Raw genomic sequence first — 16,507 nt, forward strand, 5'->3', positions numbered from 1 at the left:
TACTGTCTTGATAAATAATTTAGAACACAATGTGACATCACAAAAGATGATAGAGTAGCACTCCCCAGGAATCCTTCCCTCTATTAAAATAACTACTGACCTAGCAAAAATTATGTAGCAGCTTTTTTGGAATTCTAAAGTCTAGGTTGAACACTTGCAGCATCCAAGGGAGAGCTTGATGGAGAAATTCAATTCAATGAATTTCCCTGTTTCAAACCCCACAGGCTGAGGCAGCTTCCCAGCTGCAGGGGATTTAAGTAGACCTCACTTCACCACCCTCATTTCCACCTTCCTTCTGGGAGCAGGACATTTAAGGAAATCTTTGTCAGATCACTCACTGGCTGACCAAGTGATAATAGAATAGAAACTTAAGTTTCTATACACAACAAGGAAAATACACTTTGTAAAAATAGTATGGAGAGGTCATAAACAGATGGCTTCACCCCTCCACAAGCTGAAATCAGAAATTACTGAAGAAAAAAAAAAAAGAAATTACTGAAGAGTTCTCACTCTCCAGAATTACCACATTTCATATTCAGAATGTCTAGTTCTTAACAAAATATTATGAAACATGCTAAGAAATGGAAAAGTGTGGCCCATTCGCAGAGGAAAAAAAAAGGAACTTGACAGGAAACACCCCTGAGTAAGCCCAGGCAGTGGAATTTTTTTTTAAGATTGTTTATTTTATTCATGAGAGACACATGGAGAGAAGCAGAGACATAGGCAGAGGGAGGAGCAGGCTCCCTGCAGGGAGCCGGATGTGGGGACCTATGGGGATCAGGCCCTGAGCCAAAGGCAGATGCTCAACCACTGAGCCACCGAGGTATCCCCCAGGCAATGATATTATCAGTGAAAGGAAACTGGACAAAGAGCTAAAAGAAATCAGAAAGACAGGGCAGCCCGGGTGGCTCAGCAGTTTAGTGCTGCCTTCAGTGCAGGGCCTGATCCTGGAGACCCGGGGTCAGGTCTCGCATCGGGCTCCCTGCATAGAGCCTGCTTCTCCCTCTGTCCGTGTCTCTGCCTCTCTGTGTGTGTGTCTCCTGTGAATAAATAAATAAAAACTTAAAAAAAAAAGAAAGAAATCAGAAAAACAGTGTCTGCATAAAATTAGAATATCAATAAAGAGAAAATTTTAAATGGATCTAAGAATGCTGGAGCCAAAAACTATAAGATAACTGCAATGGAAAACTAAAAGTGTTCAACAATACACTGGAGCAGGCAGAAGAAAAGATCAGTGGACTTGAAAGTAAGACGAGATATCCAGTCTGAGAATCAGAAAGAAAAAAATGTGCAGATCCTGTAGAACACCATCAAGCACAGCAATATATGCATTGTGGAAGTTCCAAATAGAAAAGAAAGCGAGAAAGGGCAGAAAAAAAGTTTTTGAATAAATAACGGTCACCTCCTCCCCCCAAATCTGATGAAAAACATGAGCACATACATCCAAGAAGTTTGGTTTGGTGGCTTGGGGCTTAGCATAAATGACTCCATTTTGGGCATCTTGCTTTTGACAGTAAATATTGTATGAATCCCATTTTTATGAGTGGAATATTTAAAATAGCCAAGTTCATTTAAACAGAAAGTAGAACTGAGATTATCCAGGGTTGGAAGAAGGAGGAAATAGTGAGTTATTGCTTAATGGGTACAGTTTCCATTTAGAATGATGAGTTCTAGAAGTTCTAGAAATAGTGGTAATGGCACAGTATTTTTAATGTAATTAATGTAACTGAGTTGTACACTTAATAATAGTTAAGGTACTAAATTTTATGTATATGTTAGCACAACTTAAATCTAAAATTTGGGGATCTCTGGGTGCTCAGCAGTTTAGCGCCTGCCTTTGGCCTAGGGCGTGATCCTGGAGACCCGGGATTGAGTCCCATGTCGGGCTCCCTGCATGGAGCCTGCTTCTCCCTCTGCCTGTGTCTCTGTCTCTCTCTATGTGACTCTCATGAATGAATAAATAAAATCTTTAAAATAAATAAATCTAAAATTAAAAAAAACAGGGGTGCTTGGTGGCTCAGTCAAACGGCTGACTCTTGATTTTGGCTCAGGTCCTAATCTCAGGATCCTGGGATTGAGCCCCACATCAAACTCCACACTCAGCAAAGAATCTGCTTCAGGATTCTCTCTCCCTCTGCCCCTTCCCCTGCTCACACTCTTGCACATGCATGCTCTCAGATAAATAAATCTTTCAAAAATTAATAAAATTTTGAAAACACATGGAAAAAAAAGCCTAGAATAAACTGGTGAGTATATAAAATAAATATTGAGTGAGAAGAGTAAGGTGAGTCCCAGAGCCTTCTCCGGCAGCCCACAGGGATTACAGGTTACAGGTTTGAGAATCCCTGGGGTGGGTAATAAAGGGGATATGGATAGAGATGGGGCACCTGGCTGGCTCAGTTGGTAGAGTATGTAACTTTTGATCTTGGGGTCATGAATTCAAGCCTCACGTTGGACATGGAGATTACTTAATAATAAATAAAGAAATGCTGTTAGAAAATGCAGTTTCCAATTTAGGGGGGAAAGGGATATTTTGACTTCACCTCATTCCATATACCGAGTAAATTCCAATGATCAGTGAATCATCAAAGACTCTTGCCAAGTCATTGCGATGGCTGCTGCTTTTAATAAACATTTCCTTTTTTGACCAACCTCTCGAAACACATACTTCCCCATGCTTCTGCAACATCACGCACTTCCTGGTTGTATCATTGTCCTTCCCTTCTCATCCCAAGGTAGTAGTGGGAATGGGGGATGGGTATGAGGAAGACTGGATATAGAAATTATTTTTTTTTGAAAGATTTTATGTATTTACTCATGAGAGACACAACACAGAGAGAGGCAGAGACATAGGCAGAGGGAGAAGCAGGCTCCATGCAGGGAGCCTGGTGTGGGACTCAATCCTGGGACTCCAGGATCATGCCCTGAGCCAAAGGCAGGCGCTCAACCACTGAGCCACCCAGGCATCTTTTTTTTTTTTTTTTTTTTTTTTAAGATTTATTTATTCATGAGAGAGAGAGAGGCAGAGACACAGGCAGAGGTAGAAGCAGGCTGCATGCAAGGAGCCTGATGTGGACTTGAACCTGGGAATCCAGGATCACACCTTGATCCAAAGGCAGGCGCTCAACTGCTGAGCCACCCAGGAGTCCCTCTGGGTGTGAATCTTGAAAGAGTCAAGGCTGTCTCCTAGATTTTTAGTCTGAACAACTAGGTTAATGGAGGTGTCATTTACTGATGAAGGCAATTATGGGAGGTTTGGAAGGAAGAGTTCAGTGTTAGCCATGTTTAATTGAAATGTTGGCCCTCCGGGGGAGATAGTGAGAAAATGATGGGAATAGAGAAGTCATTGTCTGTACAGACAGCACTGAAGCCCTGAGGCTGGGTGATTTGACCAAAGAGTAGATTTTATCAGGAAAGGAAGAAGTAGCCAGGACTGAGCCCTGGGCTCTCTATTAAGATTGGGAGGTGAAGAAGAACCAGCTGAGGAGCTAAGAAAGAGTGTTCAGGAGGTGGGTCAAGAATAGTAGTGTGGGAACCTGAAAGTAAAGAAGCCATTGGCTTTAGCAGCATGGAGCTCACCGGTTACCATGACAGGTGTGGATTTGGAGAAGTGATGTAGTGATTGGACTGGAGTGGATGTGGGAGAGAATGGGAGGACAGGAATTGCATGCAGCGAACTCTTCAGGGGAGCTCTGCTAGAAGGGTACAGAATGTGTCACTGGAGGAGGTTGTGTCGTAGACAAGAGAAGCCTAAGAAGATGTAACAACTAAACATGTGGTGTCCTGAATAGAATCCTAGAAGAGAAAAAAACATAGGTAGAAAGTAAGGTAATCTGAATAAACTATAGACTTTAGTTAATAGCATACCAATATTGCAACCACCGTACCTTAATGTCAGATGCTAATGATAGGGGAAACTGTGCATGTGTGTATAAGGGAGATATATATGGGAACTCTACTATCTGCTCAACTTCTTTATAAATATAAAACTTCTTGAAACTGAAGTTTTAAAAAAGTGGAAAGATGGACTAGATGATTCTATTTTTAATTTTTCATGTCTAAATCATAACATAATTTTATTTTTTATTTTTAAAAAAATTTCATTTATTTATTCATGAGAATACACAGAGAGGGCAGCCCGAGTGGCTCAGGGGATTAGCGCCGCCTTCAGCCCAGGGCCTGATACTGGAGACCCAGGATGCAGTCCCACGTCGGGTTCCCTGCATGGAGCCTGCTTATGTCTCTGCCTCTCCCTCTCTCTCTGTGTGTGTGTCTTTCATGAATAAATAAATTTTAAAAATCTTAAAAAAAAAAAAAAAGAGTTCTTCTAAAAATAAGTAAGTAAGTAAATAAATAAATAAATAAATAGAATACACAGAGAGGAGAGAGAGAGAGGCAGAGGCACAGGCAGAGGGAGAAGCAGGCTCCATGCAGGGAGCCCGATGTGGGACTCAATCCCTGGTCTCCGGGATCACGGCCTGGGCCAAAGGCAGGCGCCAAACCGCTGCGCCACACAGGGATCCCCATAACATAATTTTAGACCACAAAATATTAATAAACACACACTTACGCGCCTTTTGTCTGCTTTTTATAAAAGTTATATTTTAAGTATGACTTTTTTTTAAAGATCGCAAAGACAGAAGTAGAATAAATCACATATAAATTACGTAAAAGCAGAGTTCAGAGGTATGCTCTTTCAAAAGTAACATGTGTTTTGCAAAAATTAAAAACTTTGTATTAACACAGAAATCTAACTATGGTGAGCATCCTTTTCTTCCCTTCAATCCATTTTTCCAGAAGTCCCTCGGCTGAAAGTTTCGAGTGAGTTCCTCCGGATTTTTTTCTTTTCTATGTGGTCTATTAGAAAAGCCGTATTGTTTTGTTCTGTTTGTGGGTGTGTGTTTTGTTTTCTCAAAAAGGAGTTGCAATGTCACAAATCCGAGATTAGGAGTTTTCCTGTTCTACAGTGCGCAGCGGGCACGTCGCCGGGAACGGGGAGCAGCAGCTTCTCTCACGTTCCTCTCGGAATTGTGGCTCAAGGTCGACGACTCCGAATTCGACGTTACTTTCACGGGGCGTCTGGGTGCACATGCACAGTGCCAGCATCAACCGCGAACGAACGGAATCCATGTTCTCTCCAACCAAGTAAGTAGTCTCTAAACTGTTCCTTTTTCTCCAATTCCCTCGACGTCAACTGTCTGAATCTACTTCATCCTTTTAGAGAGAAAACCGTGATCAGCAGCTACCTCACAGTCCCAGCAACCCGCGCCGCTGCTAGGGCCCCGGGCCTCCCATCCCCGGACACGCGGCCGCTGCGCCCCCGGCCCGCGCGGCAGCTCCGAGCTCGCAGTGGATTCGGGGCGCCCGCGAGGCGTGAGGAACATCGGCACTTTGACTCTCACGAGTGAAAGGGGAAGCCGGACTGTACCGCGGACGCACTGGCACTGGCCACGCACAGCCAGGTGGGCTGAGGCACGCGGGCACCCGCCGACCTGCGGGCACGACCACAGACCAACGGCGCGTGAAGAAGCTGCTCTCCGCCAGGAGGCGGCCGAGCGCCACGGCTGCGGCAGTGCGCCTGCGCCTCGGACGCCGTCGCGTCCCCTTTTACGCTTGCGTGACGCGACCTAGCGACGACTGGAGCTGGAAGATGGCGGCTTCCGCGGTTTGCCGGGCGGCGGGCGCCGGGACGAGGGTGCTGCTGCGCACCCGCCGCTCGGTGAGGCGACAGCGGGAGCACAAGGCCGCGGAGCGCGGGGCTTCGGCACGCGGACGGGAGCGGACTGTTTAGCGGCGCAGGGTCACCATTGGGGAGGTTCCGGGGTCAGGGCCGTGCGAAGGTCACGGCGCTGAGCGGGGATTGGCGTCCTGCGGCGGGCCGGGGCGGGGGCGGGGGGGCTGCGACCGGGATCCCACTGCTGGCCAGGGAGCCGAGGTCAGATCCCGCAACCCAGTCCTCAATCGCGGCCGTCCCTTTTTAGCAGTCGTCCCTGCTGAGGTCGCCTGCCTTGCGGAGCACCGCCACCTTCGCCCAAGCTCTCCAGAGCGTGCCAGAGACACAGGTCAGCCTGCTGGACAACGGGCTGCGAGTGGCCTCCGAGCAGTCCTCCCAGCCTACCTGCACGGTGAGCCGGGGCTCCCCCCGGGAGGCCGCCTCCCTACTGCGCCTGGCGTCTTTTCCTAGGTCAGGGTGTGACCTTGGGCTCAAGTCCTCTGTGGTTTGGGTCAGACTCCTTATTCACCACTGAATTGACTGTACTGCCTTAATCCCGACCCCAGTTAGGCCTGACTTCTTGGAGGCATTCCTCACTATAACTAGCACACATTTAGTATATGATGCCTGCCAAGCCAGAGGCCAGGTTTTTTTTTTTCCAGCGTATTCTTAAGCACCTCAAAGGAGAGAAGTGATCCTGTTTTCATTTTACGATGAGGAAAATGGGTTTCAGAGACATAAGGTAACTGCTAGAGTCACAGCCCAAAGTCATAATCTCCTGGCTAGACTACTTACGGGCTTGCATAAGGAATGCATTTGAAAATTCCGAAGAAATGGTTGATTTTCCAAAAAAATACAAATCCCCCAAATTGACTTAAAAGAAATCTTGGTTAGATATATGAATAGATGAGAAGATTCTGAAGATGTAATCCTCTTCTCTGCACTCTAAACGCCAGGGTGCAATAAGACCAATAAGTGGTCTTGTTAGTAAATTCTTTTAGTTTTCCAGGAACAAATAATGTGCTTTAAGTTGTTACTGAATGCAGCAAAAAATCGTGGGCAACTTTTGTATTACGTGGCTCTTATATAAACTGACCCAAAGCCTGTTTAGAAAGTTGGTGAGAGAATGCTGTATTTCACGGACTCTGAGAAGCTCTAATTGTAAGGGGCACCCACTGTGTTCCAGTGGCATATAAAGAATGCTGTCTATGATAATCAAAGACTACCGTGGGTTGTAAGATTTAAGTTTTCCTTCTGAGATGTTAGTTGTGAAATAGATATTAGCGTAAGAATTTATGTTATATTGTATACCTATCAACATCTCTTAGGAAAGTAGATGTGAAAATTTTAAATCAGCTGTGAGCAAATATTACAAGACTAGATCTATGTGACTTGTGTGTGATGAGTGATGTGGTGTGTTTCATGGCACACCAGGAGGCTCTTGAAGTAATGATGAGATTCTCTCATTGGGTGCCAAGGAGACATTTGGCAGTGTTAAGTATCCAAGTCTGGTTAAAAACTTAAAAAAAAAAAAAAATTGTGAATGAAGGCTCCTTGCTTAATAAGATAAAATGTTCAGTGTCTAAACCAATAGCCTGGGCAGCCCCCGTGGTCCGGCGGTTTAGCACCGCCTTCAGCCCAGGGCCTGATTCCTGGAGGCCCGGGATCGAGTCCCACGTTGGGCTCCCTACATGGAGCCTGCTTCTCCCTCTGCCTGTGTCTCTGCCTCTCCCTCTCTGTGTCTCTCATGAATAAATAAATAAAAATTAAAATAAATAAATAAATAAATAAATAAATAAATAAATAAATAAATAAATAAACCAATAGTCTTCCTTAATGGTGAAAGACAAAATTACCAGAACAAAGGCAGGGTATAATTTTTAGAAAGCAGAAAATAAGTTGTTGTTTGCAAACAACGTGTCAATTGCCTAGAAAAAAAAAAGTCAACTGAAAAGCAAGACAATATAAGAATTTCATATTGGTAATATAAGAATTTCATATTGGTAATGGGGTTAGGTGAGTGTGCACAGTTAAGAGCTTCCTTGGGAACCAGTCTACAAATAGAGTGGGAAGGAGAGGGGACATGGTATGTCTTTGAGCCCCTGCCTGTGCCCAGGGCACAGCTGTATCTCCAAGCACATGGGGTCCTACTGAGACAGCTCTCCCTTAGGACTGTGAGCCCCGACCTGGGGCTTCTGCTGAGTCTTCCAGGGTAAGGTGTAAGTGGGGGCTGGGGTGGTTTGTGTGTTACCTTTGTTGATGGCTTCTTGTCCAGGTCGGGGTGTGGATTGATGTTGGCAGCCGTTACGAGACTGAGAAGAACAATGGGGCAGGTTACTTTCTGGAGCATCTGGCTTTCAAGGTGAGGCTCTTGAAGTCCTGCATCTCCCCTGGGGTTGGGGCTGCCTGGTGTTCCTCCTGAGGAGGATGTAGGTTCACAAAGTCAGCTTCCTCAGTTTTGGGCTTCAGCTGGGGGGCGATCTCTGGCTGGCCTTTCTGGAAGGAATCACGTGGGCTTAGCCTCTCCTGAGTGAATATATATCTGGTCAGCCCCTGCACAAGGCCCCCAGCGCCTGAAAGAAACCCAGGGAGACGCAGGACCCCACTCCTCACCAGAGAGGCTGGGCGTGCGTCATACACATGCATTGGTGCGGAAGTGTGGAACACGTAGATAGATGTTAAGATATGTATTTGAACAAACTCGTAGACTTGGGCTGTCAAGCGTTCTCGTGAAATGCTCTCTGGCCGAATACCTGGGCATCTTTTGTTTCTAGAAGTAAATACTGAGCTTTCCTGAGGTTGGAGATAGTCTTCATCCTTAGCCCCTCAGCCAGCCCATGTTGTCATGAAGTCTGTTTTTTTAAAAGAATGAAAAAAATGGAGGAGGAGATATAGATGGGTGGAGGCGTGGAGCAGGACCATGTAGATAGCCTAGCCAGCAGCAACATCACAGATGTGTGTGCAGATCTCAAAATGGATGTGTGTGCCAGTGGACACACACACACATACACGTACAGGGCTGGGGTTGAGTCCCACAGAGGTTGCACTAGTACACACACAATAATATGAATGGCTTGGGGTTAGAGTGGGTAATGGCAGCATCAGCTGAACATTGATGTGTACTAACCTGACCATGACTGTCAGCAAGGTGACAGAGAATGCTGGGAAGGTCAGGCTGCTATGGGGCTCTGGATTTCAGGCAGTACTTGCACTGGCTATGCCTTTCTTGGCCCCTGGCTGTCTTCATTTTGTTAGCCTATGATACTGTGTCGCCCTGCTTGGCACTTGGTGAGTATGGATTGTAGGCCCTATATTCCCATCATCTTTGCTAAAGGATGTGCCTGTGGACTAGTGATCCTGCTGAGACTTTAGCCTTTGAAGATAGGGTTCCTGAGTTCCCATGTGGCTCCTGATTGGTCCTTTTGCTGTCTGGCTCAAGGGAACAAAGAATCGACCTGGCAATGCCTTGGAGAAGGAGGTGGAGAGCATGGGGGCCCATCTCAATGCCTATAGCACCCGGGAGCACACTGCTTACTATATCAAGGCGCTCTCCAAGGACCTACCAAAAGGTAAAGCCTGGAGGAGGAGGCAGGGACAGGATGATAGGACTTAGGGGTACAGAGGACAGGCCCCCAGGAGCTTGGCCTGGCTGAAGAATGGGGTTACCCTGACAGTATACTCTTGTAGCAGGGCAAGCAGGCATGCCAGGCCTGGGGGGCAAGGGGGGGGGGTGTTGTGCTGTTACTGGCCTGCTGTAGCCACCTGGTGCCTAAACCTGCCCTTCTTGCATCTAGCTGTGGAACTCCTGGCTGACATTGTGCAGAACTGCAGCCTAGAAGACTCCCAGATCGAGAAGGAGCGTGATGTGATTCTACAGGAGCTGCAGGAGAACGATGCGTGCATGCGGGATGTGGTCTTTGACTACCTGCATGCCACAGCATTCCAGGGCACACCTCTAGCCCAGGCTGTGGAGGGGCCCAGTGGGAATGTCAGGTGAGGGTTGGCCGGACCTCTGCCGAACATGCTCAAGCCCCATCCACATGAGTTTGTTTTAGTTGGCCTGTGCTATTATATTAGTTTGCACAATTGGAAACATCTCTGTTGCCACATGGTCCCTGGGGTTCTTTTTGAAGACGTGTGTGGTCTTTACTCAGATTGTGGGCTTCCTTGTAGGGTTTTATGTGTCCTGACCACCTGAGGGAGAGAGCATTGGGGGTCTTGTCCTCTGGTGGGGATCCTGACACCTCCCTTGGAGAGAAAGCACTGTCATGAGGGCAGACATGTGGTGGGGACCCTGGCAGGCTGGGTGGCAGAGATGGGAAATGGGATCAAGGGGTCTGCTAGGGCTTGCTCCCTGGAGAAGTCCTATCTTCTCGTCTGTCTCCTCAGCTGTTTTGTGAGACCCAGATCACTGTGATTTGGGAGAGGCGTTGAGCCATTGGCTGTATGTCTTTCAGGAAACTATCTCGTGCAGACCTGACCGAGTACCTCAGCAGGCATTACAAGGCCCCTCGCATGGTGCTAGCAGCAGCTGGAGGTGAGTACTGGGCTCACTGAAGCCCTGTGGTGATGGGTGGGTGGGAACCAGCCTTGGTTACCAGGGCCCAGGTCTCCTGGTTCTGACCATAGGAAATTTTCCATTCCTGGGGACCCTGTTCCTATTCTGTCCTTTAGGGGAGTGACTGCCACCCATCTTTGGGACCCGCCACATAGGGATGCTGCTCCCTCTCATTAGTACAGGCCTTTCTCAGCCCCACCTGTTCCCTAAAAGACCTAGTTAGCAGGCTGATGGGGGATATAGGCCCTCAGGGTGTTCCTTGCAGCCTTGCTAGTGGGCAGCCAGGCACTGGGGTGTGACAGTGCATATTTGATGACAGACCAGGAAGTGCAGAGTTGGAGGTTCAGGGGTGCTTTTGAAGTATATGCTGTGGGAACCAAAGTCTAAAGGATGGGGGGAATCAGTCAGGTGGGAGCTGGGACCCTGAGTGGTGGGGCAGGGCAGTGTCATGGCCTGATGCTTGGCTGTTGTGTGGGGGCCGGAGCACATGCAGACGGATCAAGATGCTAGAGTGGCAGAGACCTCCTCTTGTAAGGGTGAGGGTGGGAGGTCCTGCAGTGTCCTGAGGGACTGAGGTCACAACGTTATTTGTGAATGTCCTCAGAATGAGTCACAGCCCTATGGTAGCACCTCTGTGCCCTCTCATTTGCCACCTCTACAGGGTAGCAGCCAGGATCCTCTTGAAGGGTCAGAGTGATGAAGCAGGGCAGCAGGCCTTGTGCCCGGGGTACCCCCGTCTTGTCCTTAATGTGGGGGTGAATGGATCACATAGAGACCCATCTGCAAGCCCAGCATGCTACAGCTTCCCTGGGGATGAGGTCATGGGCACTCTTTGACCGTCAGGTGCCTGCCCTACCTCTTGAGGCAGAGTCTGCCTATAGGGGACTCTTCCCTCACCCTGTCCCGATGTCATGTTCTCCTTCTGTCTCCCACTGAGATAGGATGTGGGGTCCCCTGACCCTGTGCCTTGGACCCTACCTGGCCAGTAACAGTGCTGTCTATTTTGGCAGGGGTGGAGCACCGGCAGCTGCTGGACCTCGCCCAGAAGCACTTCAGCAGCGTTTCTGAGACATACACAGAGGACACTGTGCCCACTCTGGCTCCATGCCGCTTCACGGGCAGCGAGGTGGGCTGCCTTGTGGGCTGGGGCAGTGTTCTTAGCCCAAGCCTCTTGATGGGCCCTCATGTACCTGGTTGTCTTCATGACTTCAGAGGAGCCTCGGGAGTTGGAAGCGGGTCTTGTGGCTGTTGTGTCACAAGCACAGGTGTTCACACACATATGTGCATGCTTCACCCACAGCTGGTACCTTTTCTGGTCTCTGGATGTTCTGCCTCTCTCAGTCATGCCGTGTCCTTTTTCAGATCCGCCACCGCGATGATGCTCTGCCCTTGGCCCATGTAGCTATTGCAGTAGAAGGGCCTGGCTGGGCCAACCCAGACAATGTGGCCCTCCAAGTGGCCAATGCCATCATTGGCCACTATGACTGCACTTATGGTGGCAGCACGGTAAGCACCGGGGCGAGCATGGGACCTTGCCTTCAAGGTACAGAGGGTACCAGGGCTGTGGGCTCCTGTACCTTGGGGTTCAGGGTGTGAACCATCAACAGGAGGGTGAATGCTGACAATCCTTGCCCCTGGCAGCACCTGTCCAGCCCACTGGCTGCTGTCTCTGTGGCCAAGAAGCTGTGCCAGAGTTTCCAGACCTTCAACATCTGTTACGCAGAGACTGGGTTGCTGGGCGCACACTTTGTCTGCGATCGCATGAACATTGATGACATGATGTTCTTCCTGCAAGGCCAGTGGTGAGTGGCAGCCCAGTACTATGGGGTGCAGGAAGGGCCTTTAAGCAGGCGTGAGTAGGATCCCACATCATCTCTCGGGATGACCACCCTGTCCCCTGCCCATTTCAGGATGCGCCTGTGCACCAGTGCCACAGAAAGTGAGGTGCTCCGGGGCAAAAACATCCTCAGAAATGCACTGGTGTCTCATCTGGATGGTGAGTTGTGCAGCCCTGTGAGGAGGGTGTGGAGCGCATCCTGGCAGGGACAGCCCCAGTATAGCCACGTTCCCAACCAAATTGGGAAAGGAAAACTCTGAAGGCCATGCCATATCCCCACTCTCACTCCCAGGGGTGTGGTGTGTCCAGTATGAGTGCCAGTGGGCCAGGTCAGCAACAACCCATTGTTACAGTGGCAAGTGACTGTAGAAGTGGGGGGTTGAGGTCTGGGGTCAAACCATGGTCCAGGTGTCAGCTTAGAGCCGGAGGCTCAGTGAGTACCGGTGGCCCAGGACTGGACTGGGTGGACCGGTAACCCTCCCCTGACCCTTGCAGGCACCACTCCTGTGTGTGAGGACATTGGACGCAGTCTCCTGACCTATGGCCGGCGCATTCCCCTGGCTGAGTGGGAAAGCCGGATTGCGGTAATGTGGGCCCCTGGGGGAGGTTCTGGAGTCTTGACCTGGCAGACTTCTAAAGGGCGGGGAGTTCAGGCCTGACAGTGCACTGTGCAAACTGCTCCCGTAGGCATCTCTGGTGTCTTAGGCAGTGTCACCCACGGGTGGCATTATTGGAGGGCAGGGCAGAAGCACCGATGGCTGAGGGGATGGGTGGGGCCTGCTGCCTTTTCCCTTTGGGTGAAGGGCAGCTCCTTGGTTCATATAGAAGATCAGGGCTGGCTGGGTGATGTTGACCTGCTGAGGTGGTCCCAGGAGCCTGCCTGTCAGTGTGCTCTCTACTTCACCCTGCAGGAAGTGGATGCCAGTGTGGTGCGTGAGGTCTGCTCCAAGTACTTCTATGACCAGTGTCCGGCAGTGGCTGGATTGGGTGAGTAGCCTAGAGGGCCTGTTCTTAGTCCTCCTCCTCAGGCCTCCTCTTGGCCTCCCCTTCTGCCTCTGTTCCCCCACCCCCTAGCCTATGCTGGCAGCAGCAAACTGAGGCCCCTGAGAGGCTCTGCCCACTAGCCTGGCTGCCAGGGAGTTCTTGCTCAGAAAACCTGTCCCAGCAGCTCCCTGACTCCCTGCCAAGGTACCTCTATCAATACCCCACACCCGCCAGGTAACGGACACCTCTGTGTGGGGGGTGGGGCTTCAAGAGCATGAAGTGACAGGCTCAGCACCCCTGGGGGAATGTTCTCTTCCCTTTTTCCACTGAAAGCCTGTCTTGTGCTGCTCTGGGCAGCTCTGAATCGGGTGCGGCGCAGGGCCAGGTGTCCCTGTACAGGCCAGGTACCCCACCCTGACGCCCCACCCTATCCCCACAGGCCCCATTGAGCAGCTCCCAGACTACAACCGGATCCGTAGCGGCATGTTCTGGCTGCGTTTCTAGGCAAGAAGGCTGTACCAGCAAGAGGGCTGGGCCAGGGTTCATGGTCCCTCCTCCCCACCACAAACATGCCACCTCGGCTCTTCAGACCTGTGTGCAGATTACCTTACCTCCAATAAAGTCCTCTGTTGAGAACTGTGTTGTCCTCTTGGCATTACCATGGAGTCCACTGGGCAGTGGATGGGGGAACAGGGACTTCTCTTAGGTTCTATATGCCCCCGATCCTTCTGCCTTCCACAGGCTGTTGTATCCCCAGCCAGGGGCAAGCGTGGGGGCCGCAGTATGGAGGCCGGAAGCCTTTGATGCCTGCAGGGAGCTGAAGCCAGATGTTTCCATTTAGCCATGTGGGGGATGCTCCTCGCTAGTCTGTCCCAAGAGTAGGGTGTGGGAACCCTGGTAGAGGTTCCAGCCTGGGAACTCAGAAGCCAGGAAGGAAGCCCTTGGTGTGGGCCCTGTGCAATTGCCTTCTGGCAGTTCCTGGTCCCCTGGACAGGCCAGGAGGGCCAAGGAGTGTCCCTGAGGAAGCCTCCTTCATATGTTTACTCTGGATCCTGGGAGGAGGATAGCCTGGGGCATAGTGTTCCCATCTGATTTCTAACTATTGCCTGGACAGGCAGGGCAAGAATCCTTTGCCTCGATTTGCTGCTGACTCAGGCTCCGAGAATAGCCCTGAGCTCAGTGGGGCCTGAGCCCCCTCCCTTGACTAGATCTGTCCCAGGCAAGTCCTGAGCTGCTGGCCTGATGATCCCCTTCCCATCTACCTGAGGCAGCCAGGACCTGGTGGAGCTCTCTGCTGCCTAGTCCCCCTTCAGGCCCTGGGCCCACAAGGCAGGTCAGCAGGTAGACCCTTCTTGTTTCCAGCCCTTCTGCAGTCAGATTCCCTGGGAGCCCAGGAAGGAAGTGGAAGTGAGGGGCCTGATTTTCTTAGCAGAAGTGCCGCTGGCAGTCGGGACCAGAGTCCTGGGACAAAGGTCATTGAGAAGCAGGCTCTTCAAAGTCACCCAGCACCCCAGCCTTACAGTGGCCCAAACAACCCTTGAATCACTCCTGCCCTGCCCCAGTGTCTTTCCCTCACCTCTTCATTGACACCAGTTGTCAGTCAAGAAATAATGATCAAGTGCCTTCTAGAACCCAGAGCTGGATGACCCAGGTCATTCTACTTTGTTATCAGTTTGAGAGAAACTGCTGCACCGTGCGGAATCCTGACAGGCTCATTCCGGGTATTTATAGGTGCAGCACACTGGGCCCGGAGAATGCCAAATCTTGGCTCTGGGTGTCCCGGGCACACGAGAGAACCCAAGCTCTGGAAATGATCTGGTCCCAATAGACCTTGTGTAACCAAGCCAGGGATTTTGATCTTTGCTCTGGAGACATTTTCAGGGAGGTATTTTGGGAGTTACTGGGAAGAGAAGTGACTTGGTCAGCCTGAGATTTAGCATGGGGACTCTCAGGCTGGATTTCTGTGGCATCCCAGTAAGCTGTGCTATAGCAGAGCAGAGGTCACAGCTGTAGGCGGAGCTGGAGCCAGCTGCAGAGGATACAAGCTGGATAGCAGCCCCAGCAGAGCTGGGGTACCCCAAAGAGGGGTAGTTTGGAAGATTACCTTCCTAGCTTTGGCCATACTTTTGGTGAGAGATTGCCTGGGCTTAGAAATCAATCCCATCTTCCAGGAACTCAAGAGGCCTCAGAGGGTCACACACCTGCTTGTAGCCTAATGGAGGCTCCAGTCTCATACTCCTCCCCATCTGTTTGAACCTGTCCAATAGCCTCTCCCAGCACCCTTTGAGTGACCCCCACACTGCAGACAGCCTTTCCTCTTAGGGGCACATCATGGTTCTGATACCCTCTCAGCAGGATGTCCAGTCACCCCTAAAGGGTGGACTGCCACATGTGCATAGGACCATTCTATATGTGGCAGCTCTAACCTCTACTGTACAAGAAGAGGTGAGGGTCTTGTGGGCAGGGACTGCCTCTGTAGGGAGATTGTGTCTGCTGTTCTCTCAGCTTTAAGGGGTAGGGGTCTTGGGATGTGGCTAAGAGGACCATGACCTTGGAAGAAGTTCTGGGCCCCATGGGTCACAGCACTGTATCCTACGATAGGGAGAAGGATCACTGATAAAAGATCATTCTGTAGCTCCAGCCATCTGGGCAATAGTAAAACAGAACACGGATGGTCTTCATTGCCTCCAGCCCTGGCCATACTGGAGACCCCCAGCCTGGAAGGCCCAGGGAAGATGAAGAAGTGCTGTCCCCATCTCTCCCTACTCAGCTTGTTGATCCCCAGGAGTGGCCTGGGGCCAGGCATGTTGGAAAGGACTTGGTGGCAGTGGTGAGTGTAGACATACTTTCTGGGCTTCTCAGGATTATCTAGGACTAGCAGGAAAACAAATAAACAAAAACCAGGGCCTGCTGTTCCTGGGAACATCTCTGCCTTGATGTCACTCTCTGTGACGCACACCCAGACTCACCTCCTCAGTACAGCACTCGTGACCTGGAGATGTATTAAAGGCAACTGTCTACAGTCACAAAAGCCGGTTGAGGGAAATGGGTGGGGAGTCAAGCTGGTTAAGGGGAGAGCAGTGGGGGCAAGGGTAGTTATGAGGGTGGCAGCCACAGGTGGACCCTAAGAGCAGTGAGGGAAGGAAGGAGGCTGGTGGTGACCTCTGGGTCTGGTGGGGATGATGGGAAGAAGGGGGTCTTCAAGAACAATAGGGTGAAGGAGACTGCCACACCAGAATGAGGACGAATAGGGGGACTTGGAGCAGGACAGGGCCACCAGTGAGGATGTAGGCAGGAAAGAGTGGATTCCTGAGAGATGAGCTGTCACTGTGGGTGGTCCCACCCTGCACATATGGACAACCCCCCCTTCCCTGCAGGCACAGCTGGATGGCATCTGCCTGGGACTGGTTCAGGG

The 16,507-nt window shown here is 50.4% G+C and overlaps 1 protein-coding gene across 2 annotated transcripts; it reads left to right on the forward strand.

Annotated features, from left to right (window-relative positions):
* The first annotated feature begins 5,208 nt into the window (after nucleotides 1–5,208).
* Nucleotides 5,209–13,728, forward strand: UQCRC1 (ubiquinol-cytochrome c reductase core protein 1). Of its 2 annotated transcripts, none has more exons than XM_025988744.2 (13): nucleotides 5,209–5,719; nucleotides 5,985–6,125; nucleotides 7,989–8,075; nucleotides 9,153–9,282; nucleotides 9,508–9,706; nucleotides 10,171–10,250; nucleotides 11,282–11,397; nucleotides 11,634–11,777; nucleotides 11,913–12,073; nucleotides 12,182–12,267; nucleotides 12,604–12,692; nucleotides 13,020–13,095; nucleotides 13,532–13,728. In XM_025988744.2, the coding sequence occupies exons 1-13, from the start codon at nucleotides 5,651–5,653 to the stop codon at nucleotides 13,594–13,596; spliced, it is 1,443 nt and encodes a 480-aa protein (XP_025844529.1). In that variant the 5' UTR covers nucleotides 5,209–5,650; the 3' UTR covers nucleotides 13,597–13,728. The 2 variants fall into 2 exon arrangements, with proteins under 2 accessions (XP_025844529.1, XP_025844521.1); XM_025988736.2 differs by having other exon boundaries at nucleotides 5,524–5,719; nucleotides 5,982–6,125.
* Nucleotides 13,729–16,507: the final 2,779 nt, after the last annotated feature.

The sequence above is a fragment of the Vulpes vulpes genome, chromosome 9 (assembly GCF_048418805.1).
Source record: "Vulpes vulpes isolate BD-2025 chromosome 9, VulVul3, whole genome shotgun sequence".
NCBI lineage: Eukaryota > Metazoa > Chordata > Mammalia > Carnivora > Canidae > Vulpes > Vulpes vulpes.

Bases quoted from the DNA above. Each gene is read 5' to 3' on its own strand.
- UQCRC1 (XM_025988736.2), top strand. From the start codon at position 5,651: ATGGCGGCTTCCGCGGTTTGCCGGGCGGCGGGCGCCGGGACGAGGGTG. The intron at 5,720-5,981 runs GTGAGGCGACAG...GTCCCTTTTTAG, and splicing joins TGCTGCGCACCCGCCGCTCG to CAGTCGTCCCTGCTGAGGTC. The intron at 12,268-12,603 runs GTGAGTTGTGCA...TGACCCTTGCAG, and splicing joins ACTGGTGTCTCATCTGGATG to GCACCACTCCTGTGTGTGAG.